The sequence below is a fragment of the Haliaeetus albicilla genome, chromosome 23, assembly GCF_947461875.1.
Source record: "Haliaeetus albicilla chromosome 23, bHalAlb1.1, whole genome shotgun sequence".
Classification (NCBI taxonomy): Eukaryota; Metazoa; Chordata; class Aves; order Accipitriformes; family Accipitridae; genus Haliaeetus; species Haliaeetus albicilla.
In genome coordinates, this window is record NC_091505.1 from 8034877 (window position 1) to 8061800 (window position 26924).

The following is a 26924-nucleotide window of genomic DNA, read 5'->3' on the forward strand; positions in this document are numbered from 1 at the left end:
AATGGGAAACTGATCTGTCTGATCCAGCAAAGTGTCTTCTCTGTCACGTACCTAACTAAGTACAAGCTCAGAGGAGTCTACAGAAGCAGCAGTTAGGTATCCGGAGCTCTGCACTCAAAACTCTAGCCTCGAAAACATTTGTGTAGTCCTAAGAGTAGTCCCAGAACTGCCTTGAGAAAGAAGTTCTAAAATACACAAAATCTTTTCAGTGTAAATGTAAGTGCTTGAGAATAGTTTTGAGCAACCAGGCAGCATCAGTGAAAGAGCTCCATGTTGTCCCATGAACCCACAGAAACAGAGCTTGCTTGGACCACTGCTACAGATGTGGGAAAGGTAATCTTCATGTGTAGTCAGCTGTTGGCCTTTCTTTTGTAACTGCTAAGCAACAATTAGCACTTGTATAACTCTACCATTTGCACAGCGTCATGTTTGTTTAATCAATCCTCACAACAGCCCTGTGAGGTAGGCAAGTGAGCTGCAAGAGGAGGATACTACTTACCCTCACTTTACACTAAAGCATCAGACCTAATAGATGAGACACTTGTTCTCAGTCCCATTTCCTGGATGGGGAAATCCAGCAAAAATTTTTAAAATGACCTGAGGCCAGAAGGGGAGTCCAGGATTTTGATGAACTGTAGCCTCCTGCTCAGTAAGGTCTCTGTTTTCATTCATTCCAACATGAGTCCAAGGAAAAATGTAACACTTCACATTTAGTTTTCACTTAAATTCTGAATCTACTCAAGGCATGAAATGTCTGGAAATGTACAAGTAATCTGTTAACTTACTGGTCTGGTAAGATGTGCCAGTAATCATGCTAAAAGTATTCAGCAACCTCATATTTACAGCTATGAGCTACTTATTGATACGTATATGCATACATAGAGAACTACACACCATTTACTGGACATTGATAGCCTAGTTTCACAGGATACAGTTTTCATATACAAAGGTTAAACTTTTTTAATTATTAAAACATTGCCACCCTGAACATAAACCAAACATTTTTATTTTTTTTTAGTTTGAAACAAGGTACTCTTTATACAAACCTAGTTCTGAATCAAAAGTCTATACTGAAAATAGTCCCCATCTTGTTCCTGCTAAGTCTGTCTAAAATGCGAGATTTCACTGGCATTTGCACTTCAACATGAAGCATGGCCTCAAAGTTAATAACTATGTACTGATTCTTATGTTTCAAGTACTGCATGTAAGAGTTCCTCCTGAGAAGCGAGTTAAGAATTGCTTAGAAAACTGAAGTTATTCCTACAAAGAATTTTGAACCCTTGGACTAGCATCTGGTGAGTTTGAGGATTTCAAAGCTTCAGATTCACGTTAGCCTGAATTACAAAGATGAGATAGTTCCTGCTTCTATTTCTGTCGTGTCAGAAACGATACAAGCCAATTTACTACCTGATTTCATGTTGTAATGAAGGAAACCGATTTTTAGCAGGGTTATTTCCTTTCAAGTCCGTTGCTGAAGATGGAGGAACTACAGCTCTGTGTGTGTGTGTTTCTTCTTTCTTTTTTTAAATGTGTGTCCCTAACAGGAGCTACTTACTGGAGAAGGCATTCACTTTCCCCTCCATGGCTGTAGTCTGTGGGAGAGCTCCTAACAAAGTTCTTTGTTAGTGTTTGTAAGACTGGAGATGAGGTTTAATTGAGGGATTTGTGCTGAATGTTCTTTCGCTTTGAGTCTTAGTGCTGCAATGCTTGAAGTTTTCCTTTCAACTGCTGCTGGATCAGTGAAGGCAGTAAGAGCAGGGTCTGATGGGGGTCCAGGAGCTTTCATTAGTACTGAAGCTGTTGTCATGAGAGGATTTAAAGCATTGAGAAACCTGTATTTGAAAGAAGTCAATATTATCCAAATTAAGAATTGTTTTGGAGAACAAGTACTTACTGAGTTGCAGCTTCCCCCACCCAAAGTATTAGAAAAAAATGTGCCAAAATTTCCAATTTCTTCCAAAGGTACATTGTTTTCCAGAATGTATTTTAACTTTATTTTGCAGTATAGTGTCTTGCCCTTAAAAAAACCCAAAAAACTCCACCCCAAACAAAAACCCAAACATTTTTAACTAATATAAGTGAGATGATCAGACATGGCATGCAGATGCCTAGAACAGCAACTCCTAATGCTAAATCTTTTCTAAACAAACCTTGGATGCTGTAGATCAGCCTGTTCTGTGAAAGCAATAAACCACCTCATAAAAAGACCAATTTATATGACTGTTTATGCAGCCGATTTGTTCAGACAAGTTTATCCCATGTGAAAAGCAGCATTTGTCTTTCTGTTAATGTGGAACTATGATACAGGCTCTAATTTCAGCAGGAGAGCGCTACCTTCCTTCTTTTTTAAAATATCTGTCTATCTACTCACCTATTATATGTATACACACACACACACTACGCACATGCTTTTTTCCTATCTTATGGGCTGCATGAGAGCAGCAGCAGCAGCATTCTGCTGATAAATTTCACGTTACCAGGCAAGAAAGCCCAGACAGCAGGTTCAGCTGAAATGAATTGCCAGAGTTCTAGGTGTCTGACTACAGGCAAAGAAAAGGAGGCTAGCTGTGGGCTTGTTCTATGTGGTGAGAGCACATCACCTGCCAAGGGAAAAGGACTGGCTCTTAGTAGGGCATGCAAGAATCAGGAAGATCTCTCTCTCTCAATCTGTCTCTCTCTAGAGCTGTGTCACTCTTGCATATGTAGCCAGGCTCCTGGTCTCCTGAGAAGAAATGTCTAATACCTTTATTCTGTCAAATCATCTACAACCCGCATCTGTCTGCAGTCACATCTTTATGGTGTATAATCTGTGTCAGTCTGTGAGATAAGGATGGAGCTGGAGCCACCTAGATTACAGCAGTCTATGTGAAGACTAAAGTTCAATGAGACCTAAATTTCAGTAAGTATGCACAACTGTTCTTCAAAGAGCAATTATATGTTAAGTTTTTACTAGCATGACTTAAAACTAAACCTTGCTGTTCCTAATCAAGTGATCCTACACAGGAACTAACCCCATTTTAGTAAGTTTATTTATCTACGGGAGCATGTTTATTGAGAACATGTGAGTATCAAACTAATAAAAATGCAGCATTTTTTAACAGTTTTGAGATTTAGAAAAAAATTTAATTCTATACCTTCCAAAATGTGGATTTAAAATAGGGTTTCTGAAGAGAGAAGTCCAGGTAAGGCTGCTGAGGCCAAATGGCCCTAAGGTTGAAGGACTAAAGGCTGGAGACATGGATGGCACAGCCAATGTTGAAAGAGGCATTGACCTCCACGTGTGATCTAGGAGGGGAGAATGACTCAGTGGAACATCCAAAAACAGACCAAGTGGGTGCGTTAAGGAGATTCCTGGAACAGTCCCCAGAATTTCATTTTTTTCACGTTTCCTCCACTTTGCCCTTCTGTTTTGGAACCAGACCTTCAATAAGAAATTATAAAGGCATTAGCTGAACTTACTCTGTAGTTTGTCTTACCAGCTACTACTGCATGCAGTGATACAGGTGGCAAAATATTTACTGTTAAACCAAAAACCACTTCTTTAATATTAAAGATCCATTCATAAGTGCCTTGGTGGGTTTATTAAGAAATAAATCAGTTATAAATACTGTAAACTTGACTACTCTCTAGCTCTGACTGAATAGTCCCATATGTTTTAAAGCCACTGTAATATATAAACCTATTACCTGAGAACTCATGATCAGTTAGTAAAAGTGATCATTCTTCCTTTCATAAGCTATTTATTGAAAATTAAACTTCAACAAAGCCATTCAAGAGGTGGCTATTTCTGTACAGATACGTCAAGAAACAACTTAATCATGACTGTAAGAGTAACTAGGCCAAATGTATGGTGTGTTCTTTTTGTCTTGATAGCTGGAGCATACATTGTTATACAGAGGATTCAAAAGTAAAATGAGAAGCTTTTGTTATCTACCATGAATGCAAACAGCATATAGTTACATGAAAGTGATTAACTGAATTGCAGTGAAAGCCAATACTAAACCAGAAAAATCTAGTAAGCAGTATTAGAACAGGGTATCAAGCTATTCCTAAAAGGGCTTTAGCTAGTATTGGTTTTGTGTAGTAAGCTGTTGAGTATATTGTCTCTTCAAGCCTGACTAGTCATTATTTTAGCCCATTAAACATATTTTAAAGACTTTAGTCAATTGAATCTACAGATCAGAAAACTGACTCTTCACACTGTTACTCTTTGGCATTCACTGAGCAGAACCTTTCAGACCCAGGATGGTAGTAGAGAGTAGAGTGAAAAGCATCAGCTCTAAAACAAGGGAGAAAGGATCTAAACCAAGGATATTTAAAAATGGATGCTGCCGAGGTTGAACACTTAACATCCGAATGTACTCAGCTGTTCAGGTCTTCTAGCCCCCTCTGCAGTGGAGGCCATTGAAGGTGGATTCTGAACTGGATCTGGATTTGGAAGAAAGGCATTAGCTGTGGCCCATAATCTCATTCAGCAGTCTTGTATATGACTGTTGTTGAAATTCAGTGAGCTGCTTGCAAGCACTATGTATAGAACTTGCAAGTTCTATGTACAATACTTGAATGCACTAATCAGGATTCAAAATTTAGTAGAGAGTGGTAACACAAGGAACAAAAGTCGCTGGGAAGACCAACTTTTGTCTTGTACGGAATTACAACTTCCTGAAATTTACTTCTGATTTAGGACAAAGGTAAACTTCAAATATGAAGTTCTTTTACCATACAATGTAGATAACTTCTTAATAAGAACCTAGCAAAGCCACTAAAACAAACTAAAATAATAAAATTAAATTGCAAAAATTCAAGCCTCAAAAAAACTACAACAGATACTAAAAATAGTTATTCTTTTGGTATTAGTATTTCTGAAATAGTAAAATTCTATTGAAATCTGTATTATGACAAAATCTTTGGATGCAGAAGATGCATTTTTTTTAAATAGTTGCTTTTTGTATCTGCAATTATATTTCCATCAAAAAATGTTTTCAGAGAGTTTTAAATTTCTATTGTGTAACATCTAAAAAGCAGGTTTTGCAGGTTCCCAAGCTTCACTGCTTGCTTTAATCTCAGACATGCCATATAACCATTTCCAGGGATGTGACTTACCTTCAGGTACTTAAGTAATATTAAGTGTGTTTGAAAGGAAAGTCCTCCACACACTAGGGTGCTGATACCCAAACCAGAAGGCTGTAGCTTGCCACAACCTTGCTGTCCTTAGTTTGATGTTGTTCCTATATACGTCAGTAACAATTTACTCTTTCAAAGCACTTGCTATGGGGTTCTTGGGAGCCAGCTGAATAATTACTACTCTACTCCTTTCATTGCATATATTATCTTTACACTGGGAAGTTGCTGTCCTCCTGGAGGAGGGATTCATACTCCTCAGGTTACATACGTAACACAGAATTGTCTCACTGTACAGGCAGTCAGCAGAGGGAGGTGCCCTTAGAAGAAGTCAGAACGTCAAAATTTTGAAGTTGGTACTTCAAATTCTTGAGTGCTCTGACTCATTCTTTGGCCATTTCCCCAGCAACCACAGGCTTTAAATGGTCAGATGTCTTACAAAGGAATATCTGAACCAGTGAAACACCAGATGGCTATGCCTGCACAACAGTGAAGACTAGACACTTGGTCTGTGTTAGTCCAAGACAGGGGTCTGGTAAGAAAAATGAACTCAATTAATGGGATCAGATGACTTTAAGTTGCTGTTAACCAGTAATCCCAAATATCTGTAAGTGGAGCTTAGCTGAGATCTCACAGGAGAAGACCACCAACTCAAAGGTGTTAGCGTTTTCTATGAAAATAAAATCTGATTAAAAAGGCAGTGAACTGTCTTACACTGCAGATATGCAGATAAAGCCTTTCCTAAAAAGGATAAAACAAATGCTGCAAAGGTATTAATTTCCCTACTAAATCTTAGCATTGTTATTCAATCTGTTCTTCATAAAGAAGCCTAACACAAAATGAGATGTCTGCTTTTCTGCTTTCTCTGTCCTAAAGCAAATCCACTTGATCACTCAGACATGCACTTTGACTGCAAAATAACTTTTTTACTGTTACAGGTGATTTTGGGTTTACAACCAAACTTACTTAGTCATCTCTCAGATTTTATATTTATCAAACTGGAAGGAAATACCAGCATAGATATCTAATAATTATCTTCAGAAAAAAGCTGGCTTTCAGTTCCCTCCTGGTACAAACTCATCAATGCAAGTGAGAAAAGGAGCGAAGGCATGCCTCATACCTTACACTGACATGACAAACAGCTTTCAAAATTTAGTGCGCACATTATAGTCATGAACATTCAGATTAGTCATCTTGAACCTTTTGTTAAGCAGTTTTCCTTTGCTTCCAATAAAAGGCTTAACTTGCCTTTACTCTATTTTCAGACACATTTGAAGTGCCAAACCAAACATAACAGAAACTGCTATACCAGTCTTAAGATTTTTATGGTATGACTGTATCGGTGGTAAAATACTTTGGAAAAAATGCATTACTTAATACTCAATGATGAGTTTTAAACCATCAAGTTTGAATTGTATGCTAAATACTACCCAGATTTTTTTTGTAATTACTAGCACCACGCATATCTGCCAAAATGAGATTTAGGTCTTTTAAAAAACAGGTGAGCATGTAAAATCTGATGGCTTTCTTGCTGTAATTTTCTTTAAAAATGTATCCTATTTAATTGATGTAATAGCTAACAATGATAAAAAGACACATAGGTGTGACTAACTATCACGCTTCTGCTGTAGCTGCATGCAGGATCATAATCAGAAAATATCACAAGAATGCTTAGATCAGTTATATTTGTAAGCTGATGTTTTAACACTGATGCCATTTACAGTACTGAAATACCCAAGTAATGTTTTACTCCTCACATTAAGAAAATAAAATATTCCATTAACTTTTTCTTATTTTCCTCCCACCCTAACAATATGAATTATGAGAAGCAGAACGGCAACAACAGATGTAAATGCTATTGAAGAGCATCCCAACATGGCTTCAGATTACGACAAGGTTTTGCAGACTTTCACACTACCCCTTTCCTAAGGTAAGGAAGAATACGAAGATTCTTGCTGCCATCTCCTTTCCTCTATACAAGCAAATAATGAGGGTTGGGTGACGGGAACTCTTTGAAGTGATGCTGAAATGAGAATATGTTCATGGGCAATTTTTTTTTCTTATTTGTTCATTTTCATGTAAGACTCAAAATACAAGACTGAGGAACAGTGTAGTGGCTGGAACCCGTTTCAGCTGGTTGATGGAGGGTTCTCCCCAGAGAAGCAGACCTCAATTTGAAAACACACTGAAGTGAAGAAATGGTCTGATTGCATTTGGCAAGGTTAGTTTCCTGGGTTTACATATGAGTAAATAAAAAGATACCACTTTTCATGTCAGCTGGTTTAACCAGGTACCATGGGAGAGGTATGGAAGTCTTCATTTCACACAGGACACCATACAGAGCAACTATGAGCATGGGCATATGAGGCAAGTATTTCAGAATCAAGATAGCTTGTTAAGTACAGTACATCACCATCTATATAATAGGTGTTCCTTTACATGCTCTTCCCTCTGGGGTAAGTTGTCCCGCATCTACCACAAGACAAGGACACATACACAGGCAGAGGCGCTGTGCACTGGAAGTTCACCCTAAGCAAACTGTGCTGTGTGCTCATGCCCAGGAGACTTGTGTTAAGATCTGACAAGGAGTAAGAAGTTGCAAGGAACAACTCTCTGCTGTTCCTTCCATCCACTATGGATACATCAACTCTGCTATTTTGCTTGTTAATTCCTTCTTGACTCCATCAAACCTAAACATTTCTTTTAGATGAGTCATTAGGAGAAGAGTTCCTCTTCGCCACCTACCATTGTGCCATTCCTTCACAGGTCAAATGGACTACAGAGCAAGCACCCCACGAAATGAACGTGACAGTAACGGGTAAGTTAACAGCTTTGCACCCATATCCTTTCCACTGGTAGATGCCATGTGTAACTGCCAGATATTGGGTATTTCAGTGACCGGAGGTTTTAGTGATTGTTGGTGGTGGGGAGAGGGGAGGCCATGTAATTTCCTCCAAGTCCACAAAAGAGAGATGAAAAGTGCATCTAGGTGTTCTCAGATGAGTTGATTATGAAGTACCATTAACACTTCTAAGGCCTTTTCTGAAGATGGTGCATATTAAAATAAAAAGCTAAAAAACTTACAGCTTTACAGACGTTAGCTAGTGTGAACAATCGCAGATCCAGTGACTGAAGTAATGACAACGTATACCAACAACGATCTGGCATCAACAGTAGCAAAGCTATGCAGCAGTAAGTAGGGCTGTCACACTGAGCAGCTGCACCAGTTCTCAGTCTCACAAGTATGCACATACCCAGAGCTGTGCTGGAACAGTAGTTCAGTCATATCTGACATACAGCACAAGCCAAATTTAGTCCAATTGTCATTTTGAGCTTAAAAATACTTTGAAAGCCATCACACCTTTTGAAACACTTTTTTCTTTTAAAGCTAACGTTTCTGTATAAAAAGGATTTCTAGCTTATAGAAGAGATGAATCTAAAGAAACTGCTTCTGAAGAGGTATTGTTAAATATGAGTGCTTCGAGTCAGGAAAAGCTACTAGGGTCATTTGTAGTTTAAGCAAACTGCAGGCTACAAGATGATTAGTGTCTGTTTCTGTATGCTGAAGTTCTATGGGCGTTGCCATTATTACAGCCCAGCCAGGCCATAAAATTCTCCTGGACAGTGCCTGACTGTCCTATGGATGTCAAAGTAATCTTTTATTTGTTTTAACCAGTCATTTAGAAGTGTGACTGCTTTATTGAGCTAAGTTAGAGCAAGAAAAGGGTGTAAGCTCCTCTGAAGCCTGGGTAAATAACTTGGGATGCCCCGCAGAACCCCTCATTTGCTGTAAACCAACCGGTTATTTTTTTTTTTAATACTGTTTTTGTAATCTCAAAACTCAGGAGACAGTACCTGCCTTTAGACCCATGAAGACGGCAGCAAACGTGAGGGTGAAGTGCAATCCGGGAATGTTTCTAAGACGCTGTTTGTTTTCCCGTCGCTGCGGTAACTTGCCCATTTCTCCGTCCTTTGAGAACTAACCGAAACGGACGGCACACGGCCACCCCCCCCCCCCCCCCCGAGGCCCCCCTCCGCTATTAACTTCTCGCCCAGCTGAGGAAGGGGGGGGGGATAAAGCGTTATTTCTAACAGTTGCTGTCAGCCCTCGTGGGCTGGTTGACGGCCCCCGGGGAGGCCGCCGGGGGGGGGTGTCCCTTGTCACTGCTCCTACGGTGGGGGCAGCCCCGCGCCGCGCCCCGGCACTCACCTGTACGCGGGCCTCCGTCAGGTCGAGCCGCACGGCCAGCTCCTCTCTGCGGGGGCAGCACACCGTTAGCCGCCGCGCCGCCTCAGCGGGGCTCCCCCGGCCCTCCGCCCCTCTCCGCCCGCCCCGCTCCCGCCGGCGGCCGCTAACCTGGTGAAGACGTCGGGGTAGTGGGACTTGCGGAAGGCGCGCTCCAGCTCCTCCAGCTGGAAGGTGCTGAACGTGGTGCGGTACCGCCGCTGTTTCCTCTTCGCCGGACCCGGCGCCTCACCGGGGGGAGGGCGCTCCCCCCTCCCCGGCGCCACCGGCTCCTCCGCGGGGGCGCGCGCTCGGCCGGGCCGCGGCGGCGGCGGCGGCGGTGCCGCGCGCTCCTCGCCTGAGGGGAGAGAAGCGGGGAGTTACCGGGGGCGAGCGGGGAAGCGCCTCCGCCGCGGCCGGCCCTCACCGTACCGTGCCGCCCGGCGGCGGTGCCCCGGCCCAGGATGCTGTCGATGAAGTAGGAGGTGAGGAGGTGCAGCGCCGGCGGGGCGGCGGGGGTCGCGCTCTGCATAGCGGCGCGGCTGGCGGCGGGCAGGGGCCCCGGCGCCGCGCCGGGTTTTATTGGCGCGGGCAGCGCCCGGTTCCGCGCCCCGGCATTAGCATTTCATTAACGCGCTGGCGTCAAGGCCGGGGGTGGGACGCTGCCGGGCCCCGCTTCGCCGCGGCAGGGGCCGGGCCCGCGGCGGTGTCCCCCCCCCCCCCCGCCCCGGTCGGGGTTGACCCCAGGGCCGGGCGCTGCTCTTGGGCCGAAGCCGTCCGCTCCCGGTAGGCGGGCTGGCCGGCCGGTGAGAACTTTTTAAAGCCTGCTTGGAGGGCGCGGGTTTGGAGCGGCTGCGCTGAAGTTGGGCCGGTGCCCGCCGGGATGCCGGTGAGCCTCGCCCGGCTCGTCGGGAGCTGCCGCCGCCGTCGGGTCGGGGTTCGCGTTTACCCCCCCGCGCTGCTGCTGGGGAGAAGGGAGCAAGGCCTGAGCTCAAGGAATGCGAGGGGGAGCTCGCTGCCTTACGCAGAAGGAGAAGGGGTCGCTAGGGTTTGGCTCTCTGTTGCTTCTAGCTGAACTTGTTGAATTCAGCTCTTTAAGACTGACCTTGCAAAGTGCTCTGTGCCGAAAAGTGCTGGGAAAACGCACAAAACCGTGCAAGATTGAGCCTTTTTTTTCTGGAGATCTTTAATTCCGCTCCTGCTAGAATTCTGTTGTCGCTGCTGTTACAGCAATGATTCCTCAACGGGAGGTCTGGAAACTATTTCCCACACGGAGAGACTTCCAGCAGTTCTGTGATCTTGCTATGGTGTACTGCTAGAGACTGACATAAATTAGACGACAAAATGACTTCATTCTGAGGTCTAGATTTTGGGACATGAGAATGAAATACCAGTTTCTAGAGAGTCTTACAGAGAGTGCAGCAGCAAAGGGCTTAGAAACATAAAGTCCAAAAACCAGTGGCTGAAAGCTGAAGCCAGACAAATTTGGATTAGAAATGAGGCATAGATTTAAAAATCTATGTGTGTATGACTAGTCTTTGAAACAACATAGCTGGTGAAGTTCCGGGTTCTCTGTCTGTCTTTGCATCAAGGCTGGATGGTTTACATTTTAACTGAAGACATAAAGGCTGTCAGTGTGGAGTTGCTTCCTGGATCTGTGACCTGTCTTATACCAGATGTCTGGCTGAATGATCTTTTGGTTCCTTTTGGCATTGTAGTCCACAAACAAATGATTTTTTTCTTTTGTCCTCCTCTCCTCTTACCTCACTGGGGCTGAGAGCTTTAGTGCTTCTATCTTTGGTTACTGACAGACCTCCTTCTTGCTGTCTCCCTGCTCTGCCGCAAGGCTTTTTCTTCATTGAGCCAGCCCTCAACTTTATTCCTTTCAATGCAAAAATTGCGTTTGGCCTGAAGCAGTACCTTCGTGAACCCATTCCTGCGGCATCTTCCATGAGAAGCTTTGGGAAAGCACTTACCGATGCTAACTCTTGAAAAAGTAGGCTGCCTTTATGAGAGATGACTATATTTAAGGGTCACATTTACAGAAAGTGTTTTGTTACATAGAGTTTTCTTGACCTTTCCCAGATTCTTGTCCTGTTCAGATCCTGACCCTCAGCTTCAAACCTCAGACTGCCCTTTCTCTCTTTGGCTTTGTAAGGTCCTACTTATGTTTGTAGACGCACATCACCAGAGGAGCACTCGGGTTGCAGAGCCATATAGTAGTGGTAAGTGCTGAGGGGAGACCAGGAAGGCAGAGAGAGGTCATGTAACTGACCTCCTGCATCCCCAAACATAACAGTAGTTTTCAGCTGGGGCCATTTTAGAGGAATAGGGTTTGGAAGTCATTGTCCCTTTTCAAGATGTATGTGGAAAATGCAAGGTCCGTCTGTAGCCTTTTGGAGGAGCAGGGGGCTGGGCATGTGCACCCCTTAAACTCAGACTGGAGAGAGAAAATCTTTAGTCTTCTCCATCTGCCATGAGTTTACCTGGCATACTGAAGGAAAACAGCATACCCTGTGTTACGGACAAAGGCCTCCTGCTGCATAAATTCGCTGGGTGGTGTGGGCCTTTGGCTGAGAGAACCCAACACTGCTTCACACAGAAGAGCTCATGTTAAATACATGAGTTTTTTCCATACGAATCCAACAAAATTAAATACTTAATTTCTCCATGTTCACATACAGTCAGGTGTGTGTTTCCTATGGTTTTAAGTGACTGTACCATAAATTTGCTTTTACTAACAGGTAACCAGGATGTGTGTGCTATAAGTAGTGGAAGCATTGTACATGTATTGCCTTTGCCTTTTGGAAGTGACTGTAAGGCTTTCTTGTCCACAGAATGGCTGAAAAATCTTCTGTCTGAATCGTATCCCTAGTGCTTTTGCTAGGTGCAGAAGTTTTTGAATTTGGATCCCAGGACGTTTCTTCAGTTGCTGCGTTTGCTTCTGAGCTGTTTATTGCTAAACAATTCTGAATCATTGGTAAAGGTAGGTGCGTTTTGTGCTTCAAAAGTGTTAGCTTTTACAGTAAGAAATGAACATTTGGGAATTATAAAAAATTAAATTAGATAAACTTAGCATTTTTAAATGATATATTTTTCAGAGTATGCACAGTCACCTGCAATAGTGGGGGGATGCAATTCAGCCATAGTGGATAGTGGAAAAAATTTCGTAGTGTATCACAGGAGCATTGGGGTGTAGTCTGGGAGTAGTACAGCACAGAGGTCATAGGCCAGTCCTGCACAAGTCTAGGTTAAGTCACTAAAACTTACTAGCTATGCTCAGTGCTGTCTTTTAAAGAATGACATGGGGTATGTGTGTGTGTGGTTGTCTATGCTATGGTCCTTGACCAAAATGGGCCTTTAGTCTTTGGTCCCCTGCCTGGTCTCCCTTATGTGCCTCCAAGAATTCTCTAGACACTTTTTTTCTAACAAGCTCCCTGATTGTTCAACATCTTAGGGCACTGCCATTGTTGTCTCTGCTTGCCATTGTATTTTTAGCAGCTTTTGACTTCACATACCAAAGACCTTACCTGTGTTCAAAGGCTTAGGGACTAATTTGTGGTGGAAACAACAGTGGTTCTATGCATACTATCGACCAAATGTCTGTAATACAGTTTCTTTCAATTCCAGGAAACAGGATTTGAGCAATCTAATTTCCTCTGGCCACAAGAAGCTTGTCAGAACCTTATCGAGGAATCTATTGGTTGTGGAATACCCTGTGATGTGCTTCCTTCCCAGGTTATAGTTGCACACGTGTCTTTGCCCAAAGAGGAGCCTCTGAATCTTGGAGAGCAGGCCCAGGAACTCCAATGAGATCTCCCAGAGCCAAAAGTGACTAAGTTTTGTTACTTTTGTGTTCCAAACAAACCAAATCAAAGAACAGCCCGAACAGCAGATAAAGCACCATTATCTCCTTGGTAGTTGTTCAGCAACAGCTGTCTCACACAGGCTGATTTTTGCAAAAAGTATTTTCCTGCATCACCCTCAGCAGAGCTGTCTATTAGGAAGCTGTTTTTCTTTCTACAGTTGTGTTTTACTGGTGTTTCCTCTTTTGAAACTGAGATAAAAATACATTTTTTTAATCAAAAAATGGCTGGATGAAAAGGTCAGTCCTATTTTGTGTTTTTGCACATCACGCCAAGATGCTTCATTCTATTAGTTGGCAGTTTTCTAGCACTCTTCCTGTTTTATGATTAAGTGAATAATATTACACCTGGAAATTCTCAAGGATTAATATGTTATAACCATTATTTCTAGGATACAGTGTAGTCTTCCTTTCATCTTGTATTGGGTTTGCATGGCAAGGTTTTGGTAGCGGGGGGCTACAGGGGTGGCTTCTGTGAGAAATGCCAGAAGCTTCCCCTATGTCCGATAGAGCTGATGCCAGCCGGCTCTAAGTCGAACTCACTGCTGGCCACGGCCGAGCCCGTCAGCGACGGTGGTAGCACCTCTGGGATAACATATTTAAGAAGGTGGAACACCCCCCCCAGCATCAGAACAGCAGTGGAGAGAGGAGTGAGAAGATGTGAGAGAAACAACCCTGCAGACCCCCAGGTCAGTGCAGAAGAGAGAGGTTCCCCTGCAGCCCGTGGGGAAGACCATGGTGAGGCAGGCTGTCCCCCTGCAGCCCAGGGAGGTCCACGGTGGAGCACATATCCGCCTGCAGCCAGGCGAGGACCCCACGCCAGAGCAGGTGGATGCCCGAAGGGGGCTGTGACCCTGTGGAGACTTTGCGCTGGAGCAGGCTCCTGGCAGGACCTGTGGACCTGTGGAGAAAGGAGCTCATGCTGGAGCAGGTTTTCTGGCAGGACTCGTGACCCTGTGGGGGACCTACGCTGGAGCAGTGTGCTCCTGAAGGACTGCAGCCCGTGGAAGGGACCCACGCTGGAGCAGTTCATGAAGAACTGCAGCCCGTGGGAAGGACCCACGTTGGAGAAGTTAATGGAGGACTGTTTCCTGTGGGAGGGACCCCATGCTGGAGCAGGGGAAGAGTGAGGAGTCCTGCCCCTGAGGAGGAAGGAGCGGCAGAGACAACGTGTGATGAACTGACCCCAACACCCATTCCCCGTTTCCCTGCACCAGTGAGAGGGGAGGAGGTAGAGAAATCAGGAGTGGAGTTGAGCCCGGGAAGAAGGGAGATGTGGGGGGAAGGTGCTTTAAGATTCGGTTTTATTTTCTCATTATCCTACTGTGATTTGATTGGTAATAAATTGAATTAGCTTCCCCAAGTAGAGTCAATTTTGCCTGTGATAGTAATTGGCGAGTGATCTCTCCCTGTCCTTATCTCGACCCACAAACCTTTTGTTATGTTTTCTCTCCCCTGTCCAGCTGAGGAGGGGAGTGATAGAGCGGCTTTGGTGGGCACCTGGTGTCTAGCCAGGGTCAACCCACCACAGTCCTTTTTTAGCACCCAGAGTGTCACCCAGGCAATGGGACTTCTTTCCAAAATAACCTCATAAACTCCTGGGCAAAGAAACATGGCATTGAGTGGGTGTATCCCATCCCCTACCACCCAGAAGCCTCTGGAAAGATTGAGAGATATAATGGATTTTTAAAGACTATGTTGAGAGCATTGGGCAATGGGGCATGGAAGCATTGGGATATACATTTAGCAGAAGCCACTTGGCTGGTTAACACCAGAGGATCTGCTAACTATCCTGGTGCTGCCCAGACAAAACCCCTACATACTGTGGGAGGAGATAAGGTCCCCATAGTGCACATAGGGAAGTGGCTGGGGAAGGTGGTGTGGATTGCTGCTCCCTTGGGAAAAGGCAAACCCATTTGTGGGATTGTCTTCGCTCAAAGACCTGGGTGTACTTGGTGGGTAATGTGGAAGGATGGGGAGACCTGGTGTGTGCCTCAAGGAGTTTTAACCTTGGGGAGAAAAATAATGTGATGTGAATTCTATGTTGTAGGAAATGATGTAGCAGGAATGACCTGAACTGATGAAGAGTGAGTTTCTCAAGGAACTGGATGAGTGCAACGATGACCCAAACCAAGCTGGTGTTGTTGCCCAACAGTTGAATATGCTGCTTCTCTTGTCCTGAGCACCCACCTTGACAGATGGGGCTCAAGTCGTAGCCTGTTCTTGGAGGAGTGGAGGAAGCCTGTGGAATGGGAGAATAATATGTATTTGTTAAAGGACAGGGGATAGTAGTTAATGAGAATGTATAAATCTGTATGTTGGGTATAAAGATGCTTTAAGTATGTAGTATAAGTTGTAAGGTAAGTAAGTGTTGCTAAGATGAGATTTCAGTAGTGAGAATTAAATACAATGAGATGGTTAGAAGATATATAGGTATGTATTAAATTATGTGGAATGTGAGCATGATGCAAAAGGTGTGGAATAAGGGGTGAAGACTGTATTGGGTCTGGCTGAAATGGAGTTATTTTCCCCATAGCAGCTGTCATAGTGCTGTGCTTTGTATTGATAGCTAGAAAGGTGTTGATAACACACCAGTGTTTTGGCTACTGCTGAGCAGTGCTCCACAGCATCAAAGCTGTCTCTCCAACATTCCCCCCTCACCAGTAGGCTGGAAGTGGGCAAGGTCTTGGGAGGGGACATGGCCAGGACAGCTGACCCAAACTTACCAAAGGGATATTCCACACAGTATGATGTCTGCTCAGCAATGAAAGCTAAGAGAAAGGAGGAGGAGGAGGGGAGGGCATTTGTTATTATGACATTTGTCTTCCAGAGCAACCGCTATGCGCAGTGAAGCCCTGCTTCCCGGGAAGTGGCCGGACATCGCCTGCTGATGGGAAGTAGAGAATAAATCTTTTGTTTTCCTTTGCTTCCAAGCATGGCTTTTGCTTTTGCTCTGTTAAACTGCCTTTATCTTGACCCACAAGTTTTTTCCATCTTACTTTTTCCCCTCCCTGTCCTGCTGAGGAGAGTGGTAGAGCGGCTCGGTGGGCACCTGGTGTCCATCCAAGGTCAGCCCACCACACATGTGTGTTTTTTGGATGTTCTCAGGCAAGTCACACTTACACTGCTGACTGACTTTTGACTTTGTATTTTGGAGTTGTATTGTGCCTTGTCATGAGCTGAACAACCTGTGTTGTAGTTGCTGCCTAATGCCATTGAAAAAATGCCCTAAAAGAGTGTGATCTAAATGACATTTTCATCATATCATGTTTAACCAACCTTGTTGCTACTGCTTTCTTGGTTTTCTTTGGCTCCCATACAAAGTAAAATGTGACAGATGAATCATAAAGCTCACCTTGTTCACAAAGTGTTTGAAAGATGAAAGGAAGCATATGTATATGCTTGTGGATGACAGCAGAGTTGCAACTGCATGAGGGGGACTGCTGTTCGCTGTGCTTGATATGTTTCTTGGTTTGTTTTAAGGGCACATTGATTATGTGCATCAGCATTCTTTATAGTGCTTAAAATACATACCTCTATTTTAATGAAGTTTAATATTTAGGCTTAGAAAACAAAGCCTGTCTATATTTATATTGAAACAAAGTTCTGAGATAAAATACGTGATGAGGTTAACAGGAAAAATTTCTTGAAGAGAGTCCAAGGAGTTAGTTTGACAGCTCAGCATGGATCTTTATTGGCTTGAAGAAAGAAGATGACTGCTTACTAGAGATTTAAGTGCAGAACTTAGATAAAGCAGAAGTGATTCTGATAAAAGCTCTGAGTCAACTTTGGTTGATATTCTAGGAACCAGATCCTGGAAAGGTGCTGAACATCTTTAATGCCCATGTAGCTGTCCAGATTGTTTCATATTCTTATTAATACAATTGGTATCTCATTTTATTTGTTTTATGCAGTTGCCTGAAGATCTAGGTGAACTTGAAGATCAGCACTTCTCTTTCTTTTTATGGGTTTAGATCTAGGTTATGTGTGGCAATCCTGTAAATACTGGGGAACTGCAAGACTGAATGTTGTGGGACAGAGCCTTAGTTGGCATAGCTAGGTTCTCTCAAGCCAATTGATACTTATTATACCAGCTGCACTTGAGTGCAGTAACTCTTTTGTAATGGAATCACAGTATGCTGGTTTCCCATTTCAGTTAATAACTTCTGAAAATAATGTAAGTGCTTTTTGCTGATTAGGCATACCTGACTGGTTGGAAAAAAATGTGTGTACAATACATGGCAAGTCAGCTTCCCTTTCTGTGCTGCATTATTCAAAAGCACAATAAAATATTAGTTGGAAAACAAATGAGATAAGAATTGGGGTGTTGCTGATTAACTGGAGAAGCCATCGTGTGACTCTGCTGTCATTGTGCTCATTCTGACCAACCAGCCTGGAGCAGATGCCCTTCTGTTGTGTCCCCATCCAAATCTGTTTGCAGTCTTAATTTCAGATCTGTTCTTTTCTCCCTTTGTAGGCCTTTTATTTTATGCAGGCAAATAAAGTGAGAGCCTCAGTCTTCCCTTCGTGCATTTGGTTCTTGAAGGATATTGTTCATGAAGGGCAGGCATGTAAGAGGTTGTAAGAGGTTCCTGTGAAAATTATATGATAAAGTATTGTGAGAGAGACCTTGAACAACCTAAACATACTGCACTAAGTGTTCTTTCAGCAGCTGCTGTAATGCACTATTTCTCAAACCCTCTAGGTGAAAAGTGAAGAGCTCTTTGCTGCATGGGTACCTCTGGCAGTGCTGTTATGATATTCTAATATTTACTGGGTCTGCTAAAGCCACCCCTTTTGGGCTCACAATTACATGAGGCTCTCATCTCTTCTAGAAGGTAAAGAATGTATGTTTTAACTTCTAAAATTTTCTAGACTTTGCATTTATGGAGAAAAACTTAAAAACCTGGTAGAGCCTAGGGGCCCGCAAGTCCAAGGATAAATAAAAACAACTCAGTATTAATTTTTTTTTTCTTACCATTCTTAAGATAAAGTCCCAGATAATAGATTAACAAGCTAGTTCGTATCTCTGTTTAAGGGTTCCTTTTTGACTCTTTCTGAGGGGTGTCAGTCCTCTGTCATGGTTGCACATTCCTAGAGTGAAAATTATTCTCTTTTTTCCAAATTACTTTGTACAGGGGCTAACTGGACAGAATATTGGACTTGGAAGACCACGTTCCTGATTCCTCGGCTGGCCCACCAGGACAAATCATTATATCTCTGCCTCATTTATTCATGTGTAAAATTGGAATAGTCTTACTGTCTCTGCTAAGTATTGGACTTTGCTAATAAATTATCTCTGGGAAAGCTGCGTGTGGTTAAAATACTTCATAGTTGATGTTTACCCATTTATGATTGTAAAATGGGTTGTACCCACGAAATAACCACTTAACGTTTTACCTTTTTAACCCCTAAACATAAACTTGGGTTTGCTTCAAAATGAGCACAGAAAAATCTATCTGATTTTTTTTTTTTCCCTCTATGTGAGTTAATTATCATGACAACTTTAGAAATGAGTCTTTACCAGATATGTTCTTCAGTATTGTCTGAGGTCCTCCAGGGTACCTTTATGCAGACATGGAGATATCCAGTTCTTCCCAAACACTGCAGGTACTATGACTAGTTGCAACTCATTTCAGTGTTTACAGACAGGGACCGAAGTCACTAAACTTTGAAGAGTGTGAACTGTCTAGTAATGTGCAAGGGAGGCTCTGCTACAATCTCTGTGTTATCTCTGTCTCACTGTTCCACAGCTGGAGTAAGTGACTGCTGCTTCATCCTATTTCTTTGTAACACTTTTTGCTACTGCCATCATTTTACATGGGGAGCTGAGGCATGGAGAGATGGAATGATGTAGGAAAGGTGGTGGGCTGGTCTGTGTATATAAAGTGATTGCCCATGTTCATCCTTATTGACTGAAATATCAGACTGTCCCTTTAATGCACCCACTTTAATAAACTAAAAATTTAATAGTAGGCATAACTGTAGGAATCCATAGCATCTGCATCTGTTCTCCTGACAAAATTGTAAGTGAAGCAGCCTATCAATAGGTGTAAGTCTGTAGTAGTACATTTCTTTTAGTGTGCTTGTGTGCTCATGGCTATTCCTTAACAGGTGAGAAGTTTAGTACAAAACAGATGTAGCTGTAGTGACATTCCTGCACTGTTTTGTGGATTGCTTCTCTAACTCATTCTTGTCTTTTTAAGGATTGGAGAGCCCCGCATTTGATAACAGGGTGACTTGGGAACTCTTTCTGCTGGATTAAGGAGTCTGAGTGGGCATGGGGGGTTATTGCACACCTTTCTGACTGCAGCAGTTCTGCTTCTAACAGTGCAAGTGCAAGGGGAATCAGGCTTGGTCTGTGTTCAGCTGAAAATGCGCCATTTTGAACTGTAGCACACTTGGTAATAGCAAGAACCTGGAGTCTGCTACTGATGGTGTTTGTCACAGCTGCTGTCAATATCAAGGGAAGTAACTGTGGTCTACAGCCAAGCTGACCTTTCGGGAATCCACAGGGATATTAGAAACAAAAAGGCACCTGTTTGTTGTTTTAAATTGTGAAGAGTCTGACTTGGTTCCACAGATTAAAAGCATGGAAGAGATATTGGCATTTATTAGTCACTTGGCTTCTTTATTTTATGAACCAGTTCTGAACAGCAAAGGCTGTATAAAATTAATCTGTAATTAGCTTTGTGGAATTGGAATGGAGTTGAATTATCAAAAGGAAACAACTAAGTGGCTAAGACCTGAACTGAGCAAACTCCTCATCTGCATGTTGGAAACTAGTTGTGGATGATGGCACAAATGCAGCCTCGATCCGAGCAGAGAGTTGGATAGTTACAGCCAAGTAACCTTATCCGAGATGAAGGTAAGTGTGAGGCAGAGGACTCTGTTTTCTTCTCTTCTCCTCCTCCTAGAAAATCTGCATCTGAATTTAGTCCATCTTTATCCAGCAATGTGTAAGGATATTTTACTTGCTATGTTTGAAACCAGTGGTAACAATGGCATAGTTAGAACTGCTATAGGCTGGAAGTCAATGGCCTTAAGCACCTGCTTGATTGCTGTGCTGGAATGGGATATCAGCTGTTGCTTTTAACAGTGGTGTCACAATATTTCAGCAGCAACCTGTAACTGCCTGGATTTAAGATTAATTTCTAATCATTATAACTATTCAGTTTCATAACAGTAGAATCTAAAAAGAGTTTGATGGTTGGGGGGAGGTTGGTAAGGGTAGGGGGAGAGAGAGAGAAGGAAGGAATGACCAGGGATATCCTCTTATACAAAGAGTTTGTTTCCTCTCTGTGGTCATGTATGCTGCAGAAGAAGAGGTTTAGGGGGATTTTTTTTTTAGGGAGCTACTTTCTGGTAGTGTTTTAATGAGAAATCACAGTACACTGCTGTTAAAAGCAGTACATGCAGTTAGAAGGGTGTAGTTTTCCTCATCTGCCCCCTCCCCCCCATCTCATATGGTTGGAAATGCTTATCAATTTCTTGCAAACAACCTATTCACACTGCTGTGAAGAAGCTGCAGGTTTCTTTCCATCAGAATTGTCTTGATTTTATCAGCCTGTAGCATCACTCTGTGTGTCTCTGTTCCTTAGGTGAGCTCTGCAGCATCTGCTGGCTTTGGAGAGAGCTCTGCACAGTGTGAATGTGAAGCAACACCTTTCTCAAAGCAAAAAACCTGGCCCTTTTAATTGTCTGAGGACCTGCGTGCTCTACAAAAGCATTGTGAATTCCTAGCCTGAACTCGGTCACAGGTAATGACAACATCGAGCTGCTTATCTCTACCTCTCTCTGGAACGGAGAATTTAAGGAAGGTGAACTCTTTGCTCCCTCTTGTGGTACATGTAGAACTGTGAAAAAGTTTGGGGAAAAACTGCCTGTAACACTGAGAGAAGCTGAGCGTCAACGTTTTCCTTAGCATCCTATGACAGAATTAAATGAGAGTTTTGACATTACCTCAAATGGCATGAAAGTAAAAGGTTTTCTGAGATCAGAACACAGCCCTGAAGCAAACAGCTTTTTAAAGCAAGGCTGAATGCTATACTGTATTGTAGCTTTCAAACAGCCAGGGAATGCAGAATGGTGAAATACAGTTACGTATGTACTCTGTTGATCGATTTTTACATATGCACATCAACGAACAGCTTAGGGCTATTTGCCTAATACTGGTTAAAGTTTTTATGCCACCTCCTGCAGATCTTCATGCCACTTGGTGTATTTTTTCCTTTATATGGTCTTGAGTCTTCTGTAGGTTTGTAATCCAATAGTAGAAAATGCACTCATTTTGTGCCCTGTTAGCTTTCTTGACCTTAGAGTGTACAAAACATTTGGATAGAAGTTCAAAGATCCTTATCCCATAGCTGGAAATTATGTGCATTATTACTCTAGAAATGAGAAAAGGAATAGCAATAGAGAACAAGACCCCAGATTACTGCAGGTTACTGTATGCTGTGTAAAGTTGCTATGTTTTCTTGGGCTTTGTGATACCATTTTTTTGATGGTGTTTTTTTTTTTCTGGAAACGTTTATGCACTTATAGAACTTTTTTTTTTTTTTTTTAAATCTTTATAGTGAAGTAATATGCAGTGTCATTGGTGGAGCCAGGAGCCTGGTTTGAAGGGGACTTCACTGGCAGTGCATAGTAAGCTTCATGTCTTTGTCATGGGCTGCAGCCTTATTGTATGCATGCATACATGTGGGAGTGTCCAGAGCCTCCAAGACCCCCAGATACTCTGCAGTAATGAACTGATACAAAGCCTAATCTTGAAGATACTGAGAGGCAAGTGAGGAATGTCAGACAGGTGAGCAGTTACGTAGCGGTTACAGCTGATGACTTGTGTTATGCAGTTATAACAAAGGAGAGACAGGTCTAGCTCATTTATACAGAACCTAACACAACAGAATTACTGCCTTTTTGGCCCAATAATAGTTTAAGTGTTAAGCAATGATAGTATCCCTGCCTAATTTTTTCATGTAATTAAAAAAAACCTTGCAGCCTTGTTTAGTAGGGGAAGACCCTCTTTGAACTGCCTTAATGTCAGCTGCCTCCTTTGCACTGGTCAAATGTATGGTCCAGGGTGTGAAAACACGTTTCCCCAACAGGCGGCTGTTCTGCTTGAAGTGTTTTGGCCAGATGGACCTGCTTGGCAGCAGTGGACTATTTTCCTTGAGCCTTCTGAGTTCCAAACTTCCTATGGAGTGTCTGGAGGGAGGCATCTTGTTTTGCCTGATGTTAGAACAGGGAAGCCACCTTTGCCACTGCCTAAACAGTATAACATCCTGCAAGTTATATCATGACTTGGCCTCTCTGTTGGCTGTAATTATATCCATTCAATGTCTGCAACCTCCACTATCACCAATAGTCTTGTGGACAATATGAACCATTGGTGTTGGTTAGATGTATTGCGATTTTGAGAAGGTGGTGAAAGATTTTAACATTAATGAAATGCTCTGATTTTGATGTGGTTCTCTTGGCAGTTCCAATCAAAATTGCTTTACATTTCCCTTTGCTGTGGTTTAAATAATTTGAGTTTGCTGCAGAATGAGCATGTAGATATCTGTAGTTTTACTGCTGGCATAGAAACAAAAAATCCAAGGAAATCAATAGTTGCTTTATCTGGATTAGAAGCTGGGCTTTAGGCCTAACATGCTGTAAGCAATGCAAGCACTAAATGAGCCACCAGGACTTTTATTTTCAGGGAGTACAAGCTGTTGTAAATGTAGAACATCCTGAACTGAAATATCTTCATGTTATGTGTCAGTCAAACATGTTATCCAGGGTGCACTTAAGCTGGTAGGTGTCTCCTCTCATTTTTCCAAGGTGTTGCTTTCATGTTGCTGGGGATCTGCAGAGAAACAGAGATAAATATTTCAGTGATGTAAAGTTTTGCTTAATGATGGGACAGGTCTCAAAACATACATAAGATCTACTGGAGTATTGATTGCTCAAGTAGTCCCCTTAAGCCCTTTCATTGCTTGAGCAATAGAAGATGGATGCTTACACTGAGAAGTGAACTACATGCAGAAGTGGTGGATGAAAGACCTCACAGGGGATTGGAACAACAGAACACAATGAAAAATGTTCTACTTAATTAAAAAAAACAAAAACAAACTAATGAACCAGATTAAAGTTAAATAGTTTTCTGTGAAAAACCTATCTCATGGATGTTGGAGGTATGAGCTGCAGTTTGACGTTGTGGTGCAGTTCTTCCAGTGACGGTCAGTGTTGGAATGTGCTAACTGGAAGTTGAAGCCTATGGGACATATCTGTTTATTTCTCTTCATCCTTAAATGGACTCAATCCTACTAGCTCCAGGCATTTATACCTCAGGAGAAAAGTGCCAAATGGTTACAAGAGTGTCTGGGAAAAACCTGAGATTACAATAAATAACTGATAGCATGAGTTTGTATGCTTTCTGGCTTGGAGCTGTTCTGGATACACATATGTGCACTGCTCTCAGTAACTGCAAAGGATATGTCTCTTTTTCCTCTTTAAAATGAAAACCTGAGATTCTGAAGGGATCATGTGAGTCTAGTAATTGGGTCTTTAAAACAGACCCATGAAATAGTGCAGCACTTCTGGTGAGTTATGGGAGAGTTGACAATGCTTTAAAAAATGGCTCTGTCTTGACTCTTGCTGCCCATTTCCTTGTGAACCCTTAGATGTACTGCTCTCCTTCCTAGTACGGACAATAGCATGATTTTTGTCCCCAAAGTAGCATTGTAAAAGGGGAGGGTACTGTAATTAGAGAAATGAAGCAGAGATTTATTTTTATATTAACCAGCAGCATAAATATCTTTTATCCTGTTAGGCTGTTTCACAGTCCTCATTAATGGACTAAACTTGCTAGTTTGTCTCTTTATCATGTTGATAGACCTGTTAAATGAAACCCTGAGAGATCAGACAATTTAGTTCTGTGGCCAGTGGCAGCTTTTCACAGCAGTGATTTCTAGCTGGGTTGTACGTGCCAAATGTCCAGGCAGCTTGTGCTTATCAGCATCCATTATACTTTTTGTTGACTTGAACCATTAATAACCTGTCAGATTAGGTAATTAGGCTGTCTCTAGTAGCCAGGGGAAATTGTTTTTCCCTAACTGATGGTATGGGTTGTGCAGTTGTGCAGATAAGCACTTGGCCAAATGGCAGTTCAGGCGATTTTTAACTGGCCTTGCTGATGAATGCAGAAGTAGTGCTGAGACATGAGGGGCAGATAACAACAGAGAGACAGGCACTAAGAAAAATAACATGCCCCTTTCAGAACTCTCTCCAAGTAAGACACTGGTTATGGTTCTGATTCTGCAAATCTGCTGTGTGTAGGAGCAACCCTGTTAATTTCAATGCTGTGATTGTTTTATAAAGACTGCTCCATTCTTCTGAATTAAAACTCATCCCAGACCTGAGGGAATTAAAGGGATTCTCTCTAGGAGGTGTCATTTTACCTCTGTGAGTAAAGCTGACTACTGCTAGTACCCACTGCTGCTCTGAGATTCTCTTTGTGCAGTGACCTTCTCTCTTTGGCACTGATGGAGTCTGTTGTGCCCAGGAAATGCTTCAGCAGTTAGTAGATGCAGGAAAGGTCTGTTTATCCATTGAAGCTGGGGTCCCAGTTCTTAGGTGAATGATATTTACCTATTTCTAGGAGCAATCAATCTTCAGTGTGAAAGGGCTGAGTGTTGTGGCAGCATCCATCAAACAGATGTGTCACTTCAGTTATGTGAAGACTTTCTGTCGCAATAGACAAGAAAATGAATTTTCCTGAAAAGCTTTTTGGGTTCCCTATGATTAAAGGCTTAAGTTCTCAAAGCTTACTTTCTTTATTTGAGCCAACTGATAAGATGGGTGCAAGAGTTGTAGAGGCTACTTTATTCTACAAGATTAGTAAGGTGAATAAATTCCTGCACAGAAGGGCATTTTAAGAGAGAATCCAACTACACCCCTCCATCAAAAACATACCCACTCCTCTGAAATGGAACAATGTTTGGGAGGGAAGCAAGCCAGCACACAAATAGTGATTCCCCAAACCTGATTGTACTGATGCTGAGAGATTCCCGCAAAGGGCTGTGAGGTGGTAGCAGCAACATGTGCTCAGCTGCCCAGTCCTATCGACTCACGGTGACCCTGAGCGGCTTAGTTGGGCTTGGGTGCAGGGGAGGTCCAGGAGGTGGAGGGATGGAGTGGCAGAGAGCTGGAACAATCTTTGCACACATAAATGTTACAGTGAGTGTCTTCAGAGAGGTGACTTGCTTCTGGCTGAAACCCACCCTGCATGTGCCCATCTTGCACCCCAGGTGAGTGGAGTCAATCCGCTAGCCAGCCTGCCTCTATCGAGTATTGTGGCTTGACTCCAGATGCGTTACAGAGATTTGTAGCCAGGGGTCTGCCATCCTTTGCCAGCTGAGTGACCACTGAGATATACGTGGCATAAACCTAACCACCCCAAAGTCAAAATACTTCCTGAAAGGCCACCCCTGCCCAAGGTAGGTAATACAGGAGAAGGAAAGCTCTTTCCTCCAGTAAGAAATCCCTGAAAATGGGGTGTGTGTCACTGGTGGGTTAGTTCCCTGATGCCTACCTGGGAGCTGTACCCAGGGCACCAGCCAGGCCAAGGGTAGGGCTGGTCCTTGCCTTGCAGATGTAGTGAACGGACCCTAAGGGGAGCCAGGCGTTTCCTGCTCAGTTGGTGGCATGTGCCTCTGTGCCCAGGGAATTACCTGCTTTTGCACTTTTCTGCAGTCCCTGATGGGGTGACAAAGATCTCATTTTTAAATGTCACTGAAGAAATTTTGCTGAACCTCTGGCTCATAAAAATAGAAGATGTGTTTAAACTTTCTCCTTTTGATTTACTGTCTGAACTTCCGTGGTTGTGGGCTCCAACGCAGCATTTGGCATTTACTGTGGGTTCAAGGATTGGAGACAGTTGATCTCCGGACAACAATCCATTAGAAGCCAGCTTTAACCATCACTGTGAGATGGGTTAAGCCACGGCTTGGTTTATGGAAATGGTTGGATTGAGCCTATTGAACTTTTAACTTCAAAGGAAGGGGATTTCCATTTTGTTTTAAGTTCAGCAATTGGAGTTAGACTGTAGCAGTTCTTATCTTTTATTTTAGGGATGCAGTTGAATTTTCAGTCTGACTTTTCTTTAACATAGTTACAGGCTTTGAGCTAACCCAATTCAAACGCAGCCTGTGTTCCAGCTTCCTTTGCCTTCCCTCCCACCTCCTTGTCATGATTAGGCAGGTATGTTGTGGGTAGTGCCAGCACCTCTCTATCTTCAGCTGAACAAGCACAACCACACTGTTGTAAAGATCCTTTGTCCCCTGGGTCTGACAATGCATTAGCACTGTTCCATGGGGTGAACGGGACAGCCTTTGCCTTCAGATGAGAGCTCCGTGTGGACTTAAGCAGGGTTTCTCCCTTCCCCAGGCTCCACAGCCTCTCTCCCTCTTGCTTGGGCAGCTGTCCACAATCGCCCGAAGCCCTTCATTCCTCTAGGCCCTTGTCCTGCTCTGCCCAGTCTTGTTACACTGTGATTCTCCTGGGCTTGCTAGTAGTTGTCCTGGTCTGGAGAACTGGATCAGGTTTGTCTGGGGTAGGATTCCTGTTTCAGGGAAGCCCCAAGAAGTTTACTAGAGACACAACAGCTCTCTGATATGTTAGTGACACTACCTGCAGGTCTTTGAGACCAACACTGTTTCTGACATGGTG

The 26924-nt window shown here is 43.1% G+C and overlaps 1 protein-coding gene and 2 long non-coding RNA genes across 3 annotated transcripts; 2 read left to right on the plus strand and 1 right to left on the minus strand.

The window, feature by feature from the left end:
• Positions 1-412: 412 nt before the first annotated feature.
• Positions 413-9986, minus strand: ESX1 (ESX homeobox 1). The gene is made up of 5 exons (XM_069811104.1): positions 9779-9986; positions 9479-9704; positions 9332-9377; positions 3135-3421; positions 413-1832 (listed from the first exon to the last, which is right to left on the minus strand). Exons 1-5 carry the CDS (start codon positions 9876-9878, stop codon positions 1607-1609), a joined length of 885 nt encoding a protein of 294 aa, XP_069667205.1. The 5' UTR covers positions 9879-9986; the 3' UTR covers positions 413-1606.
• LOC138690711 (uncharacterized) lies at positions 6948-8426 on the plus strand. The gene is made up of 3 exons (XR_011329487.1): positions 6948-7051; positions 7205-7342; positions 7888-8426. It is a non-coding gene; the product is annotated as an uncharacterized lncRNA (long non-coding RNA).
• A 349-nt stretch (positions 9987-10335) lies between the features above and the next one.
• Positions 10336-26699, plus strand: LOC138690710 (uncharacterized). The gene is made up of 6 exons (XR_011329486.1): positions 10336-11342; positions 11432-11571; positions 12184-12332; positions 12977-18049; positions 21788-22017; positions 26096-26699. It is a non-coding gene; the product is annotated as an uncharacterized lncRNA (long non-coding RNA).
• Positions 26700-26924: the final 225 nt, after the last annotated feature.